This window comes from Bos mutus, chromosome 1, assembly GCF_027580195.1.
Source record: "Bos mutus isolate GX-2022 chromosome 1, NWIPB_WYAK_1.1, whole genome shotgun sequence".
Taxonomy (NCBI): domain Eukaryota; kingdom Metazoa; phylum Chordata; class Mammalia; order Artiodactyla; family Bovidae; genus Bos; species Bos mutus.
This window is the reverse complement of record NC_091617.1, coordinates 148,960,640-148,984,933: the sequence shown is the minus strand read 5'-3', so window position 1 is coordinate 148,984,933 and position 24,294 is coordinate 148,960,640. Positions and strand designations below refer to the sequence as shown.

The 24,294-nt window shown below is 40.0% G+C and overlaps 1 protein-coding gene across 1 annotated transcript in view; it reads right to left on the bottom strand.

The window, feature by feature from the left end:
* Positions 1-24,294, bottom strand: part of COL6A6 (collagen type VI alpha 6 chain) — a 173,729-nt gene that overhangs the window by 110,045 nt on the left and 39,390 nt on the right. Inside the window, exons 2-5 of the mRNA XM_070377208.1 lie at positions 6,900-6,997; positions 4,002-4,589; positions 2,099-2,719; positions 441-1,001 (exon numbers count right to left, since the gene is read on the bottom strand). Coding sequence (XP_070233309.1) covers positions 441-1,001; positions 2,099-2,719; positions 4,002-4,589; positions 6,900-6,966 — 1,837 coding nt within the window. The 5' untranslated portion in view covers positions 6,967-6,997. The remainder of the gene's footprint in view (positions 1-440; positions 1,002-2,098; positions 2,720-4,001; positions 4,590-6,899; positions 6,998-24,294) is intronic.

Below are 24,294 nucleotides of genomic sequence, written 5' to 3'. Positions count from 1 at the left end.
CTAGCTCTAGAAGATTTTATACAGGGTTTGTTAAAAAGCAATTTAAATAAACATAAAACACTCTTTTTATGCATCAGGTAATAGAGCAACACTCTAATGGGTCCTCCATTTTGTTCTGGGGAATAAACAGCTCTACAAAGTCAAGAAATTTCAGCTGGGATATTTATGCCCTTTCTCCACACCTGAAATGTCAAATACTGAAGGGTGCAGAAGCCAACTATATAGAATGGAGAAACAACAAGGTCCTACTGCATAGCACAGGGATCTATCCCATAAACGGAAAAGCATATGAAAAAGAATGTTTCTACACGTGGCACTGCAGAGCAGAAGTTAACAGAACATTGTAAATCAACTATACTTCAACAACAGCAACAAAACATTTAAGAAAATACTGCAGGGAGGCAGCTTGGGAGCTGAAGTCCAAAGGTAAGGAGTCCTACCTTCTTCAGCACAGATTTCTTGAACAACCTGGTTTCTTATGTCTTTCAAGGCATCAAAGTCATGCACGTAGTAGACCCGTTTCTCCTCGCCGGCGATTTCGCGCAGCTGAGTCTGGTTAGCCTCCCTGACCCCGATGGCATAGACGTGGACGAGCTCCTCGCTCAGTCTGTTTGCGGGCCCCGAGACGCTGTCCCGGGACGCACCGTTGGTCAGCACGACGAGGTGGCAGGGCACTCTGCCTCCCCGCTGCTGCTTTGCCCTCTGCAGCAGCCCCAGGGTGAAGTTCAAGGCGGCGCCCGTGTTCCTGTTCCCGCCCATCTGCCTGATGTTCTCGATGGCCTTTCTGACGTCGTGCTTGTTCGTGTATTTACTGATCTCAAATTCCAAGTCCCAGCGGTCGGCGTACTGGACAGCCCCAACCCGCACCTTCTGGGGAGCGATGTTGAACATCCCTGCGACCTCTGACAGGAAGGTCTTCATCTCCTGGAAGTCTGTGGCCTGGGTGCTCCCGGAGCCATCGATGAGCAGGTAGATGTCTGCTTCCTCCGTGTCCACACAACCTAAAATGCAACCCAGAACTGAGTGTGGCATCTGGCAAGTGGGACAGAGACCTGGAGGCAGGAGAGAGGAAGGGCCAACACCGGCCTCATCAGACAGAAAACATGGAAACAGCTTCTTGGCATGAAGGACCAGTTCTGCTGGCATGACTCAGGGGAATCTTAGCACCGGGTGGGTCAATTGTGTGTGACTGTTTAAGATGATTTGCATCGAGAACTGGAGTCCATTTGAATATAGAAAAAGATCAGAAAGAAAACTTGAAGATGCTTTCTATAACTCGCTTCTCTTACCAGGGAGCAACTGCTTGGCAAAAGGTCAGCTGGCATTCTGTTAACTGAAGAAGGTATTTAACTGGACATGGTGGACCTAGGAGTCATTTACTCCTCATCCATGGCTGCTCAATTAACACAACAGGGGTATTGTCAGGGGCCTAGTTTACACTGGGCAATGACACTTCTGTGGTCAACATGCTATAAATACATGTTGAAGGATGCAGACATATGTGTACACACACATAATTTATGTAGCATACATGTCTATGTATGAAATATACAAGTACCTTGCTCTCTGTCTCCTGCTAAATTCACAGATACTAGAATAATACTTTCCAGTAAATTCACTACCCTGTCCTCAGTCCAGACCATGCTTCCTGCGTATTCTCTACATTGGAATTTGAGGCCGAGGGAAGGAGAGAAGGGAGAGAAAAGTCCACACACAAAAAGAAACTAAGGAAAGAGCAGAGAAACACGAGAGGCAAAGGCAAGAAATGAAGCAAGGCAGGGGGGAGAAATAGCTAAGGAAGGTGTTCCAGGGTGTCAAGAAATGAAGAATATAAGTAAAGCTGCACAAAAGAGGAAATTAAAAAAAAAAAAATCCCTTCTTCCCATTCCAGCACCTCAATAGCATTTATTCTCTCCCAATTTACATTTCCTATTATTGGTTAAATTAAATTAAACTATTGGGTTAAATTAAGAAACCAGGAACTCAACTCTCTCTCCCTGCATCACACCCACCAAGCCCTTGGGCAGACAGAATGCCTGCAAGACAAGGAAAAAAGCAAAAGGATGAGACTGATCCTGCTCTCTGCAACAGGCTTTACCGGCTTTGAGGGTTTCGGTCCTTTCGGAAATGACAGAGACCGTGTGTGTGATCTGATTCCGCAGCTTCTTCAGAAACGTCTGGTTGTGGGCAGCCAGGTCAGAGAAGGACCTCAGCTGGGACACGTACTGCTCAGCGGGGTGAGACGCGATCTTCTCCAGCTGGGTGTCGCTGGCCCCCTCTACACCGATGGTGAAGACGATCACCCCCTGGCGCCGGAGGTTCACGGCGGCCTTGGTCACGTTGTCCTGGGACAGGCTGTGGGTCACGAGCACGGCGATCTGTGGCACCCCCTGGTTCTTCCGACTGCCATGCTGCGCGCTGAAGACTTCCTTCCTGATCTTCCTCAAGGCGGCTCCAGTGTAGGCCTTCCCGGCCTGGGGAGCAAGGCTCTGGATGTCCTGCAGAACCTCCGACTTGTTTACGCCCCTGCTCAGCGTGCTAATCACCTTCGTCTCGTTGCTGTAGGCCACGAGGCCAACCCTCATGCAGTGCTCCTTGATGTCCAGAGCAGATATGCTTTCTTCCAGGAATTCTTTAAGATAGTCAAAGTCCTCCCAGCTGCTGTTGGTGGACATATCCAACAGGAACACAACGTCAGCCACGGAAGGGCCTTGGCAAACTGTGGGCAAGGAACGGACAGGCAGAGTTTTAATTCAGCTTCTCTGCTCAGCATTAAAGACATGTAGACTTATGAGCAATTATAGATAGAATACACATAGAATAACCAAGCAGTTTTGCACTTAAGGAAGGAGGTATCGAAACTGATGATGCAGCTGAGATCAAAGGGTCCTGGGCACAAAAGCTGGATCTTAGCTCACCTCCAGGCTCCAATTCCTACATCTGTAAAATACAGGTAACAAGAATATTGATCTCATAGAGTTGTTGTAGCGATTAAATGAGATCATGTCAAGTTTAGCATGGGGCCTGGCACATAAAAAGTCACTCAGTTAACAGAAGCTGCTGCTATCGTATTAAAACCCACTACTAAAATCAGCAGTTTATAGTCCAAACATTCTTAAGGGATGGAAATGTAATAGCAGTTGATGTTCTAATACTTTATCTGGGGAAAATGCTAGTAATAAGATTCCATATTTTCTTAGATTACTACAAGAAAGCATTCTCTGTTGTCAGTATACATCACTTCACTCTGACAACCAGACATAATGTGAGTTTGTTATGTCACTTGTCTGGACTTGTACACTTAAAGCAAAGTTTTTTGTTTTTTTGTTTTTACCAGCTCTCCCCTGTCCCTGTCTTGGGTGGTGTGCATAAACGCTTGGCCATCCTTGCTAATAGAATAGTACAAGGGGACAGACCAAGAGAGCAGGTTGGAGTTGGAGCAGAGCATGGGAAAGCTAATTTAGAACAGAGCTGCAGGAAGGAGCAAGTGCGGGGCTGAACCCACACAGGTGTGGCTCTAACTCCAGACCACAGCCTGGCCCAGGGCCAGGTCATATCGCTTCCAAGAGCGCCTGCAGCTTCCTCTCTGTGGAACAGAGGTTTTGGACTCCCTGAAGTTGTTTCAAGCTGTAACAGTCTGTGGTGACTTTATATGGTTTTAGGAATTAAGGATTTCTTTAGGAGCAAATTGTCCTTTTAAACGAACCGGAAATGAAACTACATAGTAGCTGAACCCCAAGGAGAAAGCTCAGATAGCAGGTGGCAGGGAGGAGGCAGCCTATAAACAACAGGCAATAAGATAAGTGAAACACGGAAAACCAAGGCTTCCCATGTTTATTGGATTAAAAAGGCCACAATCGTGGGGCATGCAGAAATTACCATCTGAAAATGCAGGTCAGCTTTTGGGGAAAGAGATGCTCACAGAGTCTGCATCCTTTCCTCATGCTGATTTTCTGAAAGTATTTTATCATCATCATCCCTACACACGTGCCCTGACCCACCTTCCACAAGGATGTCATTGACTGCCCTGTCCTTGTACTGAGCTGCATCCTTGAGAATCTGCGTCATGTTTTGGGAGAACGAGCTGAGGTCCCTGACAGTCCGGAGGTTGTAGTGGAACTGGCCCGTGGCCATGGCCTTCAGGGTCTTCTCGGACACGCCCTGCATCCCCACGGAGACGATCCTCACCCCATCTTTGCGCAGAGCTTCAGCGGCCTCTTCCACAGCATCTTCAGACTCGCCGGAGGCTAGGACCACCAGGATCGGGGGAAACTGTTTCCTGTCCCTCCCGCTTGAGAAGTAGGCCCTGTGCACCTCCCGGAGAGCCTTCCCAACCTGCAGGGAGCCCCCCAGGAACCCGAAGTTCTTCTTGAGGTGGTTCAGCATGGGGCCCCTGCTCTTGAAGGTGCTGAGCAGGAACTCTCTGTGGAGCCCATCGCTATACTGGGCCAGGCCCACGTGGTACTTGTCAGCCTCTATGGGGAGGCTGCTGATCATCTTGTTGATGAAGGCCTTCACAAACGGGAAGGACTTAATTCCCAGGTGGTCGGAGCTGTCCACCAGAAACACCACATCAGCATACTCAGGGCCTACAAACCCACAGACAAACACAGTGAAAGTAAACTTCAAACATTTACTACCAAGCTTAATGCCAACCACATGGGGAAAACTGACTTCCCTCTTTTACTTGCCTTTGTAATATCTTTCCAATGCACTGAAAAATAATACATATTCTCTCAATGAAAGTATTTGTTTCTCAGGCTAATTCTTTTATACACCTTCTCATTTGAACTGATCATGAAATTAAGTACCACTTTTGCAAGGAATTAAATAGAAATAGCTACATATAAAGAAGTAAAATATCATGGGTTTTTACATGGTTAGTGGATAATTTCCCTTCGTGTCCTTTTCTTCTTTCAGAATTTGACCTCAGTTTATAGAAACAAGATAAACAGTTTCATTGAGAATGAATCAAATTTGTTGAATGGAGAAATCTGAAAAATAACCTTTCATTTTGACTTCCTTTTAAACAATACAAGTAACCTAATTAACTTATAAACATATTAAACTTATAAACATGTTAGTTTTGTATTCGAAGTGTCAAATTGATGAGTTTTACAAAATCCTAAAAATCATAAATATGAGATGTATGAATCTATCTTAAAATTATTTATGAGATCTTTTGACGAGTCATGAGTGGGCATTATAATTGGTAAATTTATTCTTACATATGAAAAATGTGACAGAAACCAGTATACCTTAAGCTAGGAAAGAGATTACAGTTTAAGTTTCTATTGATAATGTAATTTTTACATAGGAATGCAATACTTTGCTGAGCTTTTAAGGCTTCATTCAATGCCAGATTTAATGTTAGGTATGTGAAATTATATTTGTATGTGATAGAGAAGCATTTGGTTCAAGCACAAAATATAATATGCTGGTGGTTTGTCTGCTGGCTTGAATTCAGAGCTCTCATGACTGTCCTATAAGATCCATGTCTTGTCCAGGGAAGGGAGGGACATACCTGTGTGTGTCTTGATGTTGTATGTTTAAGAAAACACAGTGTAACTGAACAGGCAATGCGAGTCTTAACTTTGTTATCAGCTAATTCTCCCAGCTCTGTCAAGCCATCTGACATACTTGGGCCTCAGTTTCCTCATAATTAAAATGGGTAGATTCGACTAGAAAATATCTAAGGTCTCTCTTTACTCTGATATTCTGATTATTTGAAATAGTTACTATATAAATTCTGATAAAATTAAAGGAACTTCAGTTTTTTCCTGTCAACAACTGCTAGGAAAACAGCCTTAGTACCCCTGCATGTTACTTTATTCTCTTTAGAGTAGTCCAATCAAGGCATAGTGGATTCCAATTGTCCTTTCTTTTCTTCTAAGCAACCTGATTTCAGCCAGTTTGAGACTCTGATGATCCTATATCCAGCAGCATCTCTGGGAAAATACTAAGTGAGGGGAACCAGAGAGAGAAGGCTGGGGCCCCTCCGAGAGCTGTCAGGTGAGGACTGCCCAGGGTGGCTCAACTTGGGACCAAAAGTGAGCTTTCTATTCACAGACAAACCCCCACATCCTGGTGGAGAAAAGAAATGTAGCCACTGGCACAGGACGGGCCCATCACTTTATCTGAACCATGGAGCAACTGGAGAAAAAGCATCGCCTCTCTTTGAAAAGCTTAATATCAGGCCCAGTGAGACATCAAAGGAATATGTTTTCAGGGCAAAGAAGAATTTATCTCTCCAGAAAAGTTGCTTCCAAGGTCAGAGTCCTTGAAAAAAAAAAAAAAAACTGTAAAACCAATCTAGGTGGCCCTGGACATGAAGTGACTGATTATTTAGGAGATGGTAAGGGCCGTGAAGGCTTGACCAGTATTTTGACTTCAAGTCCATTTGGACATAGACTGCTGACAGACAGTGGACAGCTCTGGAGTTCCCTCTTCAGGGTAAAAAGCACCTGCTTTACAATAAGGAGACACACAGTTTCAACTGGAGCCAAATCTGGATGTTTGACCAAGACAAATATTTTGGAACAAACAAACTAGGAACAGACATTTCAAATTTTCCAGGCCCAAACTTAATGTGAAAAGAGAAGGTTGCATGAAAACGCAACCTCCCAGAAGACATAGAAGAAGTTGAAACTGGAGGACAAGAAAACAGCTCTCATATCTTTCTATCATGAAAAGGGAATAAACCCCAGAAACAAATGGTTTTCAAAGGAACATGGGGTGACATCAAAGAAATTGAGCTTTCACTCCCCACCCCACCCCCATCATCACAGTCAAAACAAAACAAAACAAAACTCTTAAATTTTAAGCAAGTCAGACTCATATATTATCTATTTTCCATAATGAGAATTAAGGAAACGAATTCCTTTCATTATTTTCCTTACCAGAATGTTGGTTGACAGAAACATGGGAACAAATTATTATAAGGAACAAAATGAGCAGCATTTTCATCTTTTAACCTGAAAAACTGCCAGCTGGAAATCTGAAAAGGCAAAAACATAAACATGTAAAATTGTTGTGGATATTACTTAGAAATCAAGACTCATACACATATGAGCACACAAAATTACATAAGAAATTCAGTGCAACAGAAGACGAGGAATTTCTGAGGTTCCTTGACTATTTGATCTGTGCTTTGTGGAAAAATGAACCACCAACATTTACAACATTTACAGAATCATAAAACAGTTTCTTCTGGCCCCCAGACCATGTAGAAACATGTGATTTTGGATAGTCAATGGAAGTAGCCAGATGCATTCTAGTTCCATCAATATTATGTGCTCCTTGTAATTATTTTCCCCCGTCTCATCCTCTGTCCACTCATTACACAGACAATTTAGAGTTCACAGTTAGGACACAGTCTAAGACCTGACTTGCAATTTTTCCACCATGAACAGGTAGTTATGTTTCATATTTGAGAAGTATTTATAGATGTGGTCAAAATTCTATTTACTCCGTTTCCTACATAACTAGCAAGTAACCATTTCCCTTTATTCTTACATTTGAGAGAAGACATAAAGCAATAAGTAGTGATCCTCCATATTCCATACGATGTCTTGCTCCTCAGAATGACACAGTTTGCACCTTTTTGCTTCCAACTACTTATAACCATATGAATCAAGGGCTTTCTGATTCTAATTTGGCCTAAAACATTTTGAACTGTGGTGTTGGAGAAGACTCTTGAGAGTCCCTTGGACTGCAAGGAGATACAACCAGTCCATTCTGAAGGAGATCAGCCCTGGGATTTCTTTGGAAGGAATGATGCTAAAGCGGAAACTCCAGTACTTTGGCCACCTCATGCGAAGAGTTGACTCATTGGAAAAGACTCTGATGCTGGGAGGGATTGGGGGCAGGAGGAGAAGGGGATGACAGAGGATGAGATGGCTGGATGGCATCACTGACTCCATGGACGTGAGTCTGAATGAACTCCGGGAGTTGGTGATGGACAGGGAGGCCTGGCATGCTGTGATTCATGGGGTTGCAAAGAGTCAGACACAACTGAGCGACTGAGCTGAACTGAACTGAAAACATTTTCAGCCACCTTGAGTTTTCATTTCATGGGATAAAATAGGATATTGAAGATATTGACAATAAATCTGATAATTAAGCAGGTTGGGCTCATTCATTCACTCATTCATCTTCTCTTTCCTGCTTAATTCTTACCCAAACATGTGTTTGATACATGTGGCTATCTCATTCCTTTGTCAGGCAGTCTCCTGTTGTGTAATATTTCACCCTTTCAGAAAATGGAACTTTGCCACAAAAAATTCCATCACCATTTCCTCACCTACTCCATTGTCCCTCTGACATTCTGGAATTTGGGATGCTGTTCTTTCCTTCATAGGAACTTTGGATGATATAAACTTTTCAGGCTGTGAGTCAGTTTATCCATTCTGTTTCAGAGGAAATCAGAAATCTGGAAAGGGCCCTTAAGAGGTTATATTCAGTCCATCCTCTCATTAAGAGAAAGTTTAGCCCAAACGTGGATTGCCCAAAGTGAAAATTAAGTCATACTCTCTGTACAAATTCTCTGGTCAGCCTTGACCATGTGCCACGCCCTGTCCCGGCAGCTTTACACGTGTTCTCCTGTTTGATATTGATAGCAAACCTATAAGCAGGTCATCTTATTGTCCCTATTATGCAGATAAGGAATCAAATTCATAAAGGGGAATGTGATTCAAGATACATGGATAAAATGGGCCTTAGTTAAGACTAAAACCCAAATCACTCTGATTCAAAATGTGGACTGTAGCACTCAGTTCCTCTGCATCCCAAACTAATATTATTTTTCTAAAATGTATTTTATTGAAGGATAGCTGATTTACAATATTGTGTCAATTTCTGCTATACAGCAAAATGATTCAGTTATATATATATATATATATACTTATCCTTTTTCCATTATAGTTTATTGAACAATAATGCTGTACAGTAGGGCCCTGTTGCTTATTCATTCTATATAAAATATCAAAAAATATTATTAGCACAAAAAGTGTCTCCAAGTTTTTGGTTCTATGTCTTCTTTTTCCTAAGTATTAAGGTTTTTCCAGTGGTCATGTATGGATGTGAGAGTTGGACTGTGAAGAAAGCTGAATGCCGAAGAATTGATGCTTTTGAACTGTGGTGTTGGAAAAGACTCTTGAGTCCCTTGGACTGCAAGAAGATCCATCCAGTCCATCCTAAAGGAGATCAGTCCTGGGTGTTCATAGGAAGGACTGATGCTGAAGCTAAAACTCCAATACTTTGGCCACCTCATGCAAAGAGTTGACTCATTGAAAAAGACCCTGATGCTGGGAGGGATTGGGGGCAGGAGGAGAAGGGGATGACAGAGGATGAGATGGCTGGATGGCATCACCGACTCGATGGACATGAGTTTGAGTAAACTCTGGGAGCTGGTGATGGACAGGGAGGCCTGGCATGCTGCAATTCATGGGCTCACAAAGAGTTGGACACGACTGGGCAACTGAACTGACCGACTGAAGGGATACTGGTATTTGTTTTCATGCCTTTTTATTTTTGCTTTTCAAATCAGAGCTTTATGTTGTTCACTTCTCATCTGTTTACATTATGAACTTTATAAATGAGTGCTATCTTTAGGAGTTATGAGAGATAAGAGAAGAAGCTTTAGGTTGCTCAATAGGATAAATAACAGATGGAAGAAAATAGCACTGAATGCAAGTTAAAACCTGGATAGAAAAATGAGGGTTAGGTAAGGACACAAATAGCATGTAGCATCTGGAAATTCCCCCATGAAGGTGGTCATACTGTTGTTGTCATTCAGTCACTAAGTTGTGTCTGACTCTTTACGACCCCACGGACTATAGCACAACAGGCTTCCTGTTCTTCACTGTCTCCCGGAGCTTGCTCAAACTCATGTCCATTGACTCGGTGATGCCATCCAACCAGCTCATCCTCTGTCAGCCCCTTCTCCTCCTGCCTTCAATATTTCCCAGCGTCAGAGTCTTTTCCAATGAGTCAACTCTTTACATCAAGTGGCCAAAATATTGGAACTTCAGCTTCAGCAGCAGTCTTCCCAAATGGATAGTTGGGGTAGATTTCCTTTAGGATTAACTAGTTTGATTCAACCAGCCCAGCATTTCACATGATGTACTCTGCATGTAAGTTAAATAAACAGGATTATAATATATAGCCTTGATGTACTCCTTTCCCAATTTGGAACCAGTCCATTCACTGTTCCATGTCTGGCTCTAACTGTTGCTTCTTGACCAGCATACAGGTTTCTCAGAAGACTGATATTCCCATTTCTTTAAGAATTTTCCACAGTTTGTTGTGATCCACACAGTCAAAGACTTTAGCAGTCAATAAAGCAGTATGTTTTTTCTGGAACTCCAGTGCTTTCTCTACAACATCGACAGATGTTGGCAATTTGATCTCTTGTTCCTCTGCCTTTTTAAAATTCAGTTTATACATCTGGAAGTTCTCAGTTCTTGTACTGTTGAAGCCTAGCCTGAAGGATTTTGAACATTACCTTGCTAGCATATGAAATGAGCACAATTGAATGGTAGTTTGAACATTCTTTGGCATTGCCTTTCTTTGGGATTGGAATGAAAACTGACATTTTCCAGTCCCATGGCCACTGCTGAGTTTTCCAAATTTGCTGGCATATTGAGCGCAACACTTTAACAGCATCATCTTTTAGGATTTGAAATAGCTCAGCTGGAATTCTATCACCTCCAGCAGCTTTGTTTGTAGTGATGCTTCTTAAGGCCCACTTGACTTCACATTCCAGGATATCTGGCTCTAGATGAGTAATCACACCAATGTGATTATCCAGGTGATTAAGACCTTTTTTTGCAAAGTTTTTCTATGTATTCTTGCCACCTCTTCTTAATATCTTCTGCTTCTGTTAGGTCCTTCTCGGTCCTGTCCTATATTGTGCCCATCTTTGCATGAAATGTTTTCTTGGTATCTCTAATTTTCTGAAGAGATCTGTAGCCTTCCTATTCTATTGTATTCCTCTATTTCTTTGCATTGTTCTCTTAAGTAAGCTCTCTTATCTTTCCCTGATAGTCTCTGTAACTCTGCATTCAGTGGGTTTGTCTCTCTTCCCTTCCTCCTTTGCCTTTTGCTTCTCTCCTTTGCTTAGCTTTTGTAAGCCCTCATCAGGCAGCTAACTTTGTTTTCTTGCATTTTTTTTCTTGGGGATGGTTTTGGTCACCACCTCCTGTACAATGTTATGAACCTCAGTCCATAGTTCTTCAGGCACTCTGTCTATCATATCTAATCTCTTGAATCTATCCATCACCTCCACTGTATAATCCTAAGGATTTGATTTAGGTCATACCTGAATGGCCTAGTGGTTTTCCCTCCTTTCTTCAATTTAAGCCCAGATTTTGTAAAAAGGAGCTTATGATCTGAGCCACCCTCAGCTCCAGGTCTTGTTTTTGCACTGTATAGAGCTTCTCCATCTTCAGCTGCAAAGAATATGATCAATCTGATTTTGGTATTGACCATCTGGTGATGTCCATGTGTAGATTGTCCTTGTATTGTTGGAAGAGGGTATTTGCTATGACCAGTACATTCTCTTGGCAAAACTCTGTTAGCCTTTTCCCTGCTTCATTATGTACTTCAAGGCCTAACTTGTTGACTTCCTATTTTTTCATTATAATCCCTTACTATGAAAACGACATCTCTCTCTCTCTTTGGTGTTAGTTCTAGAAGGTAGCTCTTCACAGAACCATTCAACTTCAGCTTCTTCCACATTAGTGGTTAAGGCATAGACTTGGATTACTGTGATGCTGAGTGGTTTGGCTTGGAAATGAATTAAGATCATTCTGCTGTTTTTGAGATTGCACCAAAGTACTGCATTTTGGTCTTTTTGTTGACTAGGAGGGCTACTACATTTCTTCTAAGGGACACTTGCCCACAGTAGTTGATACGATGGCCATATGAATTAAACTCGCCCATTCTGTCCACTTTAGTTGACCGATTCCTAAGATGTCAATGTTCCATCTTGCCATCTTCTGGAAAGTTGAGTTCTTTCAGATAGCATCTTGTCAAACAATTTTTTGAACCTTTAAATGGAAGGTAAAATCTAGTGTACTGTAAGGCTCTATGTACAACGTGGAGACCAGCAGAAGGGGCTCTTGGGGTTTCATGTGCACTGCTTTGGGAGTGTGACAAAGTGCACAAAGGGCTAGCAGGGAGAGCAGGAAGGCTGAATCCCCAGGCTAATGCAGGGCAAGCATGGGTCCACTCTTACCACATGATGCACTGCCTATAATCTGTATGTTGTTCTTTTACCAGACACAGTCAGGACTTACATTCTTAAATTTTTTAAATACCTAATTATGTAAAATCAAAATTGTAAATACTCAAAGGAATGAGGGGAGAATGAAGGAGATACTATTTAGAGTAATAACATAAAACTTAAACTCATGGTGCACCCCATGTTAATGTAGCAATAGTCTGATCACTTCTTACTTTAGAAACAGTCTCAAAAGTACAAATCTCTTTAATTAGAATTTTTAGTACTCTACTCAATGGCACCGACTCCAGTACTCTTGCCTGGAAAATCCCATGGATGGAGGAGCCTGGTGGGCTGCAGTCCATGGGGTCTCTAAGAGTCGAACACGACTGAGCGACTTCACTTTCACTCTTCACTTTCATGCATTGGAGAAGGAAATGGCAACCCACTCCAGTGTTCTTGCCTGGAGAATCCCAGGGACAGGGGAGCCTGGTGGGCTGCCATCTATGGGGTCGCACAGAGTCGGACACGACTGAAGCGACTTAGCAGCAGCAGCAGCATTCTGATTTGGGCAAACTGGGCTAATATACCTTTTCCAAAGTTAAACACTTTAAGAGAAACCTTAAAAAAAATTTGGGTCTCCAAACCTTGAGCATTATAGCCTCAAGGTCCATCCATGTGGTTGCAAATAGCAAGAGGCCACTCTTTTTTATGGCTAAATAGCATTTCATTGTATATGTGCATCTTGTGTATCCATTATTCTGTGCTTAGATTAAGATGGATAAAAACAAATACTGTCTGATTTCACTTTTATGTAGGACTTCCCTGGTGGCTCAGACGGTAAAGCCTCTGTCTATGATGCGGGAGACCCAGGTTCGATCCCTGGGTTGGGAAGATCCCTTGGAGAAGGAAATGGCAATCCACTTAAGTACTATTGCCTGGAAAATCCCATGGACAGAGGATCCTGGTAGGCTACAGTCCATAAGTTGCAAAGAGTCAGACACGACTAAGCGACTTCATGTTCACTTTTATGTGGAATCTAAACCATAAATGAACAAAACAAAATGGCAACAGACTCAGTACAGAGAGCAAACTCGTTATTGCCCAAGGGAAGCTGGAGGTGGGGAACAGATGAAATAGAGGAAGGAGAGTAAGAGATACAAACTTCTAGCTATAAAATAAATGTCACAGGGTGTAATGTATACACAATAGTCAACAACATCATAACTACTTTGGTGACAGACAGTAACCAGTCTTGCAGTAATGACCATTCATAATGTATAAAAGTTAAAAAATCACTATGTGGTATGCCTTACACTAACATAATGTATATTAATAATAACTCATTTTAGAAAAATAGAGTGAAAAAATCTGGATCTCTTTAAACTTTCTGTTGAGAAAGTAGAATGTTTCTAATTTAAACTACAGCTGCAAAAGCAATACAGTCACCCAGTCTTTGGCTCCACACCCAGAATATTTAGAACTCGTGCAACACTTCTCCTGAGGCTATGAAGAACCAGGGGCTTCAGGGAGATCTCTGCCCCTATGAGCCAATTCATAATCTATTTAATAGGATATGTCTTTGAAACAATATTAAAAGTCAGTATGGGATACAAAAAAGACTTCAGCAGAATAAAGATAAATGCCATTTATTTCCTTTTAAATGAGCATCCAGAAAACATCATTTCTGAGTACCAATTTTACTTTTCTTCGGAAACAAGAATACTGTCAGCTTCTGTATTATAAGAAACAATGCTGGGTCTGTGTCACAAAGTTCAAGACAAATGATTGTTTGCTTAGTAAATGCCTCATCTCCTCACAGTTTCCCTTCGTCCCTTCTTACAAGTCAAAAACTAAAAAGAAAAATATTCAAAGTGAGAGTTAAGTTCATGTTGAAATGCTGTGGGATAAATCCTTGGCAGACAGCAGCAACAAATACACATTGAATCGGTGATGGTGAGCAAAACAGAGCACGTGAGCGAGCGCTTGCGGCCCAACTCAGTTACTGTTCATGTCACACTTCCCCCAAGTGCATTTTCTAGAAACACAGAAAGAGGCTATGCGTGGAGGTCATATTTGAACAAGGTCATGCAGGTGCCCTCAACACTATAAAATGCACACTCTTCTCTGTTGAGGGGCGCTCGGCTCATCAGAAAGAGCTCTGGCTATAGAGTCTCATGACCTGGGTTCTTGAAGTCTCTAAACTGTTGTGTGACTTCAGATACACTTCACTTCTGTACGCTTCTCATCTGAGGCACAAGAGCTATATTCTCTCTAAATTCTAGCAGCTCCACACAGGGAACCGTTCTGTGATCTAGTAAATAGTACTGCTAAGTCACTTCAGTCGTGTCTGACTGTGCAAACCCTGAGATGGCAGCCCACCAGGCTCCCCTGTCCCTGGGATTCTCCAGGCAAGAATACTGGAGTGGGTTGCCATTTCCTTCTCCAATGCATGAAAGTGGAAAGTGAAAGTGAAGTTGCTCAGTTGTGTCCGACTCTTAGCGACCCCATGGACTGCAGCCTACCAGGCTCCTCCATCCATGGGATTACTAGAAGGGGGAAAAAAACCACAGATAATTAAGCTAAGAACACAAGGAAATACTGAGCCCACCTTCTGAAACAATCCTGTGGAGGAAGCTGCCTTAGAACCCCTGTAAGGTTCTGTGTGGGAGGGGCTCACTCCAGCCGGAGGAGGAGCCTATCTTGACTACTGATCCTTTCCAGGTCTAAAGATGCTGGGATCCTCCTAGATCCCATGACATAAACCTGAGGGGACTCAAGTTTCAAGGAGGCAGATCCACTAGGAATGAAGTGCCCAACTTAGAAAAATTACAGAATAAATCCAAAAGTACTCCAGAGAGACTAAAGTACTAATATTTGAGCAGAAACCAGCAAATTATAAAACAAACATAAAATACTTTCAGGGATTGCCTGTATAGTTTTTAATTGAAATTAATTAATTAATTATAATGTTTAAAATGCAATTTAAAATATAAACTGAATTTATAAAGAAAATTAAGTTTAAATTAATGGAAAAGTAAAAGAAAATTAATTGAAATTAATTGATTTTCATTTACTGATTAATTTTAAGTTTTATGTATACCTGTGGTGGATTCATTTTGATATTTGGCAAAACTAATACAATTATGTAAAGTTTAAAATAAAAATAAAATTTAAAAAAATTAAAAAATAAAATTCAATTAAAAATATATAAAGAAAAAATTCAGTTTTGAAAACATCAACCTCACTATAGACTGATCAAAATGAAAATAAATAGAGAAGGCATAATTTAGTAATTGTATAAATGAAAAAGAAGACATAACTGTAATAAATAAGGCAAAGACTTGTAAAAAATTGAAACAGTATTTTAAAATATTCACAGGAAGAAAATCCCAGGCCCAGATGGATTTATTGGTAAGTTCCACCAAACTTTTAAGAAACAGATCATCTGAAACTTTTATAAATTATTTCAGAGATTAGAAAAAGATGAATATTCATCCTTTCAGTTACATGGAACCAGTAAAATCTCAATATGCAAACCAGTTAAGTACTGTAAGAGAAAGGAAAATTAAAGATCCATTTTATTCATGAGTATAAACACAAAAAATTCCTAAGTAAAACACTAGCAATTCAATTCCTTTAGCATATAAAAAAGACAATACACCATTATCAAGTTGGGTTTATGTCAGATATGCAAGGATTTTTAAAATTAGAAAATACATTTTTCCAAAGAAGAAATGAAGATGGCCAAAAAGCACATGAAAAGATGCTCAACACTGCTAGTCATCAGAGAATGCAAACCAAAACCACAACAAGACTAGCACTTCACACTTGTTTAGAAAGGCCATCATCAAAGAGAACACAAATAACAAATGTTGGTGAGGATATGGAGAAAAGGAACATTTGTACACTGTTGGTAGGAATATAAATCGATTCAGCCACTATTGAAAATAGTATGGAGGTTTCCCAAAGAACAAAGATAAAACTACCATATAACCCAGAAATTCCATTCTTGGATATATATTCAAAACAACAAATCACTAATTCAAAAAGATACATGCACCCCAGTGTTCACAGCAGCATTATTTACAAGCCAAGACATGGAAGCAATCGAAATGCCCATCAACAGATGAACAGATAAAGAGGATGTGATATATATATATATATATATATGTATATATATATATATATATATATGGAATACTGCTCAGCCATAAAAAGAATGAGATATTGCCATTTGCAGTAACATGAATGGACTTGCAGGGCGTTAGACTAAGTAATGTAAGTCAGACAGAGAAAGACAAATACTGTATGATATCATTTGTGTGTAAAATCTAAAAAATGCAACAAACTAGTGAGTATAACAAAAAAGATGCAGACTCAAAGAACAAACTGCTGGTTACCACTTGGGAGGGGGCACAACATGGTGGGAGGAATGGGAGGCACAAGTGTAAGACAGGCTCAAAGGGAATATAGTCCATATTTTGTAATAACTGCAAATGAAAGTACATTTATAATTGTACCATCTGAGCCACCAGGGAAGTCCTGTATAAACATACAGTATTGAGGAAAAGTATATTAAAAGTTTTTAAAGGACCGAATATGGTCTAAAAAATTAGAAAATACCTAATTACCACATCAACACACTAAAGGAGATAAACTGTAAATATGAAAGGAAAACCACTTAATTCATAATTTTACAAAAACTTAGTAAACTAGGAATAGAAGGAAGCTTAACTTGGTAGAGGATATATATTTAAAATATGCAATAGATAACCAACCTAATGGGAAAATATTAGAAATACTCTCTCTAAAATGAAGAAGCATAGGGGTGGTCCTCCTTTACTTTGAGGTTCTGGCGAAATTAAAGCCTGAAGGGTGAAAAAGAGGATAAGAATGAATAAAATTGTCACTGTTTACAAGTGATATGACTGTCTACATCTCTAGACAAGTTATTAAAAATAACAAGTATTCAAGGTGTCTTCACATAACATCAAGATATAAAAGCCAATTGTGTTTCCATATATATACAATAAGGAACCAGAAAACTTAATAATTCTTTTAGAAGAGTCATGTTAACATAGCATCAACGTCAAATACCCTCTTCCCCAAAAAACATTAAAATATGTAATATGTAAATGTCCATCTAGTCAAGGCTATGGTTTTTCCAGTGGTCATGTATGGATGTGAGAGTTGGACTGTGAAGAAGGCTGAGCGCTGAAGAATTGATGCTTTTGAACTGTGGTGTTGGAGAAGACTCTTGAGAGTCCCTTGGACTGCAAGGAGATCCAACCAGTCCATTCTAAAGGAGATCAGCCCTGGGTGTTCTTTGGAAGGAATGATGCTAAAGCTGAAACTCCAGTACTTTGGCCACCTCATGCAAAGAGTTGACCCATTGGAAAAGACTCTGATGCTGGGAGGGATTGGGGCAGGAGGAAAAGGGGATGACAGAGGATGAGATGGCTGGATGGCATCACCGACTCGATGCACATGAGTTTGAGTGAACTCTGGGAGTTGGTGATGGACAGGGAGGCCTGGTGTGCTGCGATTCATGGGGTCACAAAGAGTTGGACACAACTGAGCGACTGAACTGAACTGAACTGAAAGGGTTGATAGCAAAGTTTATACAATTTTACTGAACAACAATATACCAAGGGAATGGAATAGACAGTCCAGAGATGACATGCCTCTAATAGCCTTGGTAAACCAGTGGGGTGGGAGGGAAATGGTTATTTACATGGAAATAAGTGAAACTGGATCTCTCTTTCACACTGTATACAAAAGTCAACTACAGAGGGATAAAGTTCTTAAATGTTAAAAACAAAACTTTAAAATATTAGGTAAAAACTAGTATTTTGTATTAATTTAGGTGGATATATTTTCAACCTTGCTTTGCTATTGTTCAGTCACTAAGTCGTATCCAACTCTTTGTGACCCTGTGAATGGCAGCACACCACGCTTCCTTGTCCTTCACTGTGAGTTTGCTCAAACTCATGTCCATTGAATCTGTGATGCCATTCTCTGTCTCATCCTCTGTTGTCCCCTTCTCCTCCTGCCCTCAATCTTTCCCAGCCTCAGGGTCTTTTCCAATGAGTCAATTCTTCACATCAGGTAGCCAAAGTACTGGAGCAGCTTCAGCATCAGTCCTTCCAATGAGTATTCAGGGTTGATTTCCTATAGGATTGACTGGTTGGGTCTCCTTGCAGTCCAAGGGACTCTCAAGAGTCTTCTCCAACACCACAGTTCAAAAGCATCAATTCTTTGGTGCTCAATGGTGCTCAGCCTTCTTTATCATCCAACTCTCATATCCATACATGACTACTGGAAAAACCATAGCTTTGATTAGTGTTGTTTCTACTTTTTAACTGTCTGGGTTTGTCATAGCTTTTCTTCCAAGGAGCTAGCGTCTTTTAATTTCATAGCTGCAGTCACTGTCTGCAGTGATTTTGGAGCCCAAGTAAATAAAATCTGTCACTGTTTCCCCATCTACTTGCCATGAAGTGATGGGAACACATGCCATGGTCTTAGTTTTTTAAATGTTGAGTTTTAAGCCAGCTTTTTCACTCTCCTCTTTTACTTTCATCAAGAAGCTCTTTAGTTCCTCTTCACTTTCTGCCATAAGGGTGGTATCATCTGCATATCTGAGGTTGTTGATCTTTCTCCCAGAAATCTTGATTCCAGCTTGTGATTTACCCAGCTTGGCATTTTGCATGATGTACTCTGCATGTAAGTTAAATAAGCAGGGTGACAATATACAGCCTTGATATACTCCTTCCCAGATTTTGAACCAGTCCATCGTTCCATGTCTGATTTTAACTGCTGCTTTTTGACCTGAATACCAGTTTCTCAGGATGTCGGTAAGGTGGTTTGGTATTCCTATTTTTTTTTTAATTTCCACAGTTTTTCTGTGACCCACACGGTCAAAGACTTTAGCATAGTCAATGAAGCAGAAGTAGATGTTTTTCTGGAATTCCCTTGCTTTTTCTATAATCCAACTGATGTTGGCAATTTGATCTCTGGTTCCTCTGGCCTTTCTAAATCCACCTTGTACATATGGAAGTTCTCGGTTCATATACTGTTGAAGCCTACCTTGAAGGATTTTGAGCATAACCTTGCTAACATGTGAAATGTGTACATATTGGAAACATATTCACAATACTGATAAAGAATTTGTATCTTTCCATCTGTTTATGTCTTCTTTGATTTCTTTCATCAGCATCTTATACTTTTTGGAGTACAGGTCTTTTGTCTCCTTAGGTAGGTTTAGTCCTAAGTATTTTATTTTATTTTTTGATGCGATGGTAAATGGAATTGTTTCTTGAATTTCTTTTTCTGATCTTTCAATATTAGTGTACAGAAATGCAACAGGTTACTGTGAATTAATTTTGTAACCTGCAACTGTACCAAGTTCACTGATGAGTTCTAGTAGTTTTCTGGTCCCATCCTTAGGATCTTCTATGTATAGTATCATGTCATCTGCACACAAAGACAGTTTAACTTCTTTTCCAGTTTGGATTCTCTTTACTTCTTTTTCTTCTCTGATTGCTGTATCTACCTATGTTGAGTAAAAGTGGTTGAGAGTGAACATCTTTGTCTTGTTCTTGATTTTAGACGGAATGCTTTCAGCTTTTCACTATTGAGTATGATTCTAACTGTAGGTTTATCATATATGGCCTTTATTATGTTGAGTTATGTACCCTCTATGCCCACTTTCTGGAGTGTTTTTATTGTAAATAGGTGCTGAATTTTGTCAAAAGCTTTTTATGCATCTATTGAGATGATTGTATGTTTTTTATTGTTCAATTTGTTGATGTGGTATATCACATTGATTGATTTGCAGATGTTGAAAAATCCTTGCATTCCTGGGATGATCCCACTTGATCATGCTGTAAAATCTTTTTAATGTATCATTGGATTTAGATTGCCCAGTATTTTGCTGAGGATTTCTGCATCTATGTTCATCAGTGTTATTGACCTGTAATTTTCTTTTTTTGTGCTGTCTTTGTCTGGTTTTGGTGTCAGGGTGATGGTGGCCTCATTAAATGAGTTTGGAAGTTTTCCTTCCTCTACAACTTTTTAGAACAGTTTCAGAAGGATCGGTGTTAGCTCTTATCTAAATGTTTGATAAAATTTGCCTGTGAAGCTGTAAGATCCTGAACTTTTGTTTGCTAGGAGGATTTTAATCACAGTTTCAATTTCAGTGCTTGTGACTGGTTTGTTAATATTTTCTATTTCTTTCTGCCTCAGTCTCAGGAGACTTTACCTTTCTAAGAATTTGTCCATTTCTTCCAGGTTGTCTATTTTATTAGACATAAACAGATGGAAAGATGTACTATGTTTATTGATTGGAGGAATCAATATTGTCAAAATGATTATACTACTGAAGGCATTCTAGAGATTTGATGCAATCTATATCAAATTGCCAATGGCATTTTTCACAGAACTAATAAAAAAAATCTCAAAATTTGTATGGAGATACAAAGGATCCCAAATAGCCAAATCAATCTTGAAAAAGAAAAGTGGAGCTGGAGAAATCAGGCTTCTTGACTTCAGACTATACTACAAAGCTTTAGTCATCAAAACAGTATGGTACTGGCATAAAAATAGAAATATAGATGAATGGAACCAGATAGAAAAGTCAGAATTAAGCCCATGCACTGGTAGGCTGCAGTCCGTGGGGTTGCTAAGTCGGACATGACTGAGCAACTTCACTTTCACTTTTCACTTTCATGCACTGGAGAAGGAAATGGCAACACACTCCAGTGTTCTTGCCTGGAGAATCCCAGGGACAGGGGAGCCTGGTGGGCTGCTGTCTATGGGGTTGCACAGAGTTGGACCGACTGAAGTGACTTAGCATTAGCACCCATGGTCAATTAATCAATGACAAAGAAGCAAGACTACACAATATTGGAAAGACAGTCTCTTCAACAAACAGTACTGAGTAAACTGGACAGCCACATGTGAAAAAATGAAGTTAGGTTAGTCTTTAATTCCATACACAGTAATAAGCTCAAAATGGATCAAAGACCTAAATGTTAGACTGGACACTATAAAACTAGAGGAAAACATAGGTAGAACACTTTATGACACAAATCACAGCCACATTTTTTTTTTATCCATCTCCTAGAATAATGGGGGAAAAAAAATAAATGGGAACTACTTAAACTCAAAAGGTTTTTCATGGTAAAGGAAACTATAAACAAAGCAAAAAACAACCCTCAGATAGGGAGAAAATATTTGCAAATAAAGTGACCGATAAGGGATTAGTCTCCAAAATTTACAAACAGCTTATGATGCTTAACAGCATCAAAACAAATAACCCACTTTAAAGTGGGCAGAAGACCTGAATAGAAGTTTCTCCAAAGAGGACATGCAGATGGCCAATAGGCACATGAAAAGATGTTCAATATCTCTAGTTATTAGAGATATGCAAATCAAAACTACAGTGAGATGTCACCTTACACTGGTCAGAATGGCTATCTTAAAAAATCCACAAACAAGAAATGCTAGAGAGAATGTGGAGAGAAGGGAGCCCTCCTAACACTTGGTGGGAATGTAAATTGGCACTATGGAGAACAATATAGAAGTTCCTTAGAAAAATAAAAATAGAGCTACCATATGAGCCTGCAGTCCAACTCTTGGGCATATATCTGGAGAAAAACATGATCCAAAAGAACACATGCACCCAGATGTTCATTGCAGCACTGTTTACAATAGCCAAGACATGGAAGCAACCTAAATGTCCAGCAACAGAGGAATGGATAAAGAAGATCTGATACATATGTACAATGGAATGTTACTCAACCATTAAAAAGAATGAAATAATTCCATTTGCAGCAACATGGATAGATCTAGTGGAGAAGGCAATGGCACCCCACTCCAGTACTCTTGCCTGGAAAATCCCATGGATGGAGGAGCCTCTCGGGCTACAGTCCATGGGGTCGCTAAGAGTCAGACACGACTGAGTGACTTCACTTTCACTTTTCACTTTCATGCATTGGAGAAGGAAATGGCAACCCACTCCAGTGTTCTTGCCTGGAGAATCCCAGGGACAGGGGAGCCTAGTGGGCTGCCATCTATGGGGTTGCACAGAGTCGGACACAACTGAAGCGACTTAGCAGCAGCAGCAGCAGGATAGACCTAGAGAGTGCCATACTAACTGAAGTAAGTCAGATAGAGAAGGAGAAATATCATATGACATTCCTTACAGTTGGAATTTAAAAAGAAATGATACAAAAGAACTTATTTACAAAAAGAAAGAGGCATATAGACTTAGAAAACAAACTTATGGTTGCCAGAGGTAAAGGATACTTAGGGACTTTGGGAAGGTCATTCACACTGCAATATTTAAAATGGACAACCAACAAGGACTTATGGTATAGCACAAGGAACTCTGCTCCCTTTATGTGGCAGCCTGGATGGGAGGGGGGTCTGGGGGAGAATGGATACATGTATGTGTATGGTTGAGTCCCTTTGCTGTTCACCCGAACCTACTACAATATTGTTAATCAACTATATCCCCAATACAAAATAAAAAGTTTAAACTTTTGAAAAAAAATTGGTATTAAAAATATATAATACTCCTAGAATTTCTATGAATTGGGCAAAAAACATAAACTGAAAGCATAGACCTGCCTGAAAAACATATAGGCACTAACCATATGAAGCAATATTCAAATTCATTTATGCTCAGGGAAGTATGAATCAGGATCACATTGAGATGTCACCTTATAATCAGCAAAAATTTTAAAGTCTCACAAAATTAATAGATGAGCAAGACATAGATGAGCAAGACCTCATATACATTTTTGGTGCAAGTGTAAATTGGTACAACCACTTTGGAAAACAGTTTGGCATTATCTTATAAAAGTGAACATTCTCAAGCCCTGTGCCCTGACAATTCTACTCCTGGGGAAGCTCTTGCATACATATGTGAGGTGAGGTGTTCATGAGTCATCAATAAAATGAAAAGGCAACCTGTCCAATGGTAGAAAATATTTGCAAATCATGTATCTGCTAAGGGGTTAATATCCAAAATATATAAAGCACTCACCAGGGAAGCCCATAAAGAACTCATGCAATACCAAAAAACCAAACAACTCTATTTAGAGATGATCATAAGATCTGAATGGACATTTTCCCAAAGAAGACATACAGATGACGAACACACAAATGAAAAGGTGGTCGGTATTATTAATTATCAGGGAAATGCAAATCAAAACCACAATGAGATCAGCTCACACCTGTTAGAATGGCTATTATCAAAAAGACAAGATATAAGAAATTGCTGATATAAAGAAAGGGAACACTTGTACACTGTTTGTGGTGATATCAATTGGTGCAGTCATTATGAGAAACAGTATTGAGATCTCTCAAAACCTTAAACACAGAAACTTAAACCTCAAAACTTAAACATAGAACTGTCAGACATGACTGAGCGACTTCACTTTAAAACGTGCAACACTAAGAGTGAACCATAATATATAGACTCTGGGTGGTAATAATGTGTAAATGTATATTTATCAGTTGTAACCAATGTACCACTCTGGTGGGGGATGTTGATGTGGTATGTATGTGCATACGGCGAGGTTAGGGTACATGAGAAATCTCTGTGCCTTTTTTGTACCTGCGTTCAGTTTTGTTGTGAATCTAGAACTACTTTTAAAAATAAAATCTATTGGGAAAAAAAGCAAAAGAATAATAAACAGATGACCTAGGATGTATAGGATGTGGGAGGCAGGGGAATGGAATTGACAGGGAACTTATTACAGATATATGTTATTGTTAATATTCCAGTTTTCACATGGGTAGAGTTTCATGGGTTTGTTATATTATTACACAGTAGCAAATAAATAGAAAGGACCTATGGATGAATGTGTATAATGAACTAATGTTTAGAATTAATCCTATCTGTGTACCTGAGAGCCAATATATGTATAGAAAAGAGTAACCAATTTTAAAAGTTAAATACAGTTAGAGAAAAGAGAGGGAAAAAAAAAAAAAAAAAGGCAGTTCAGCCAAGGGCCTAGTGATCTGTTGTGGGCAGATATGGAACAGTTACAGGGAGAAAT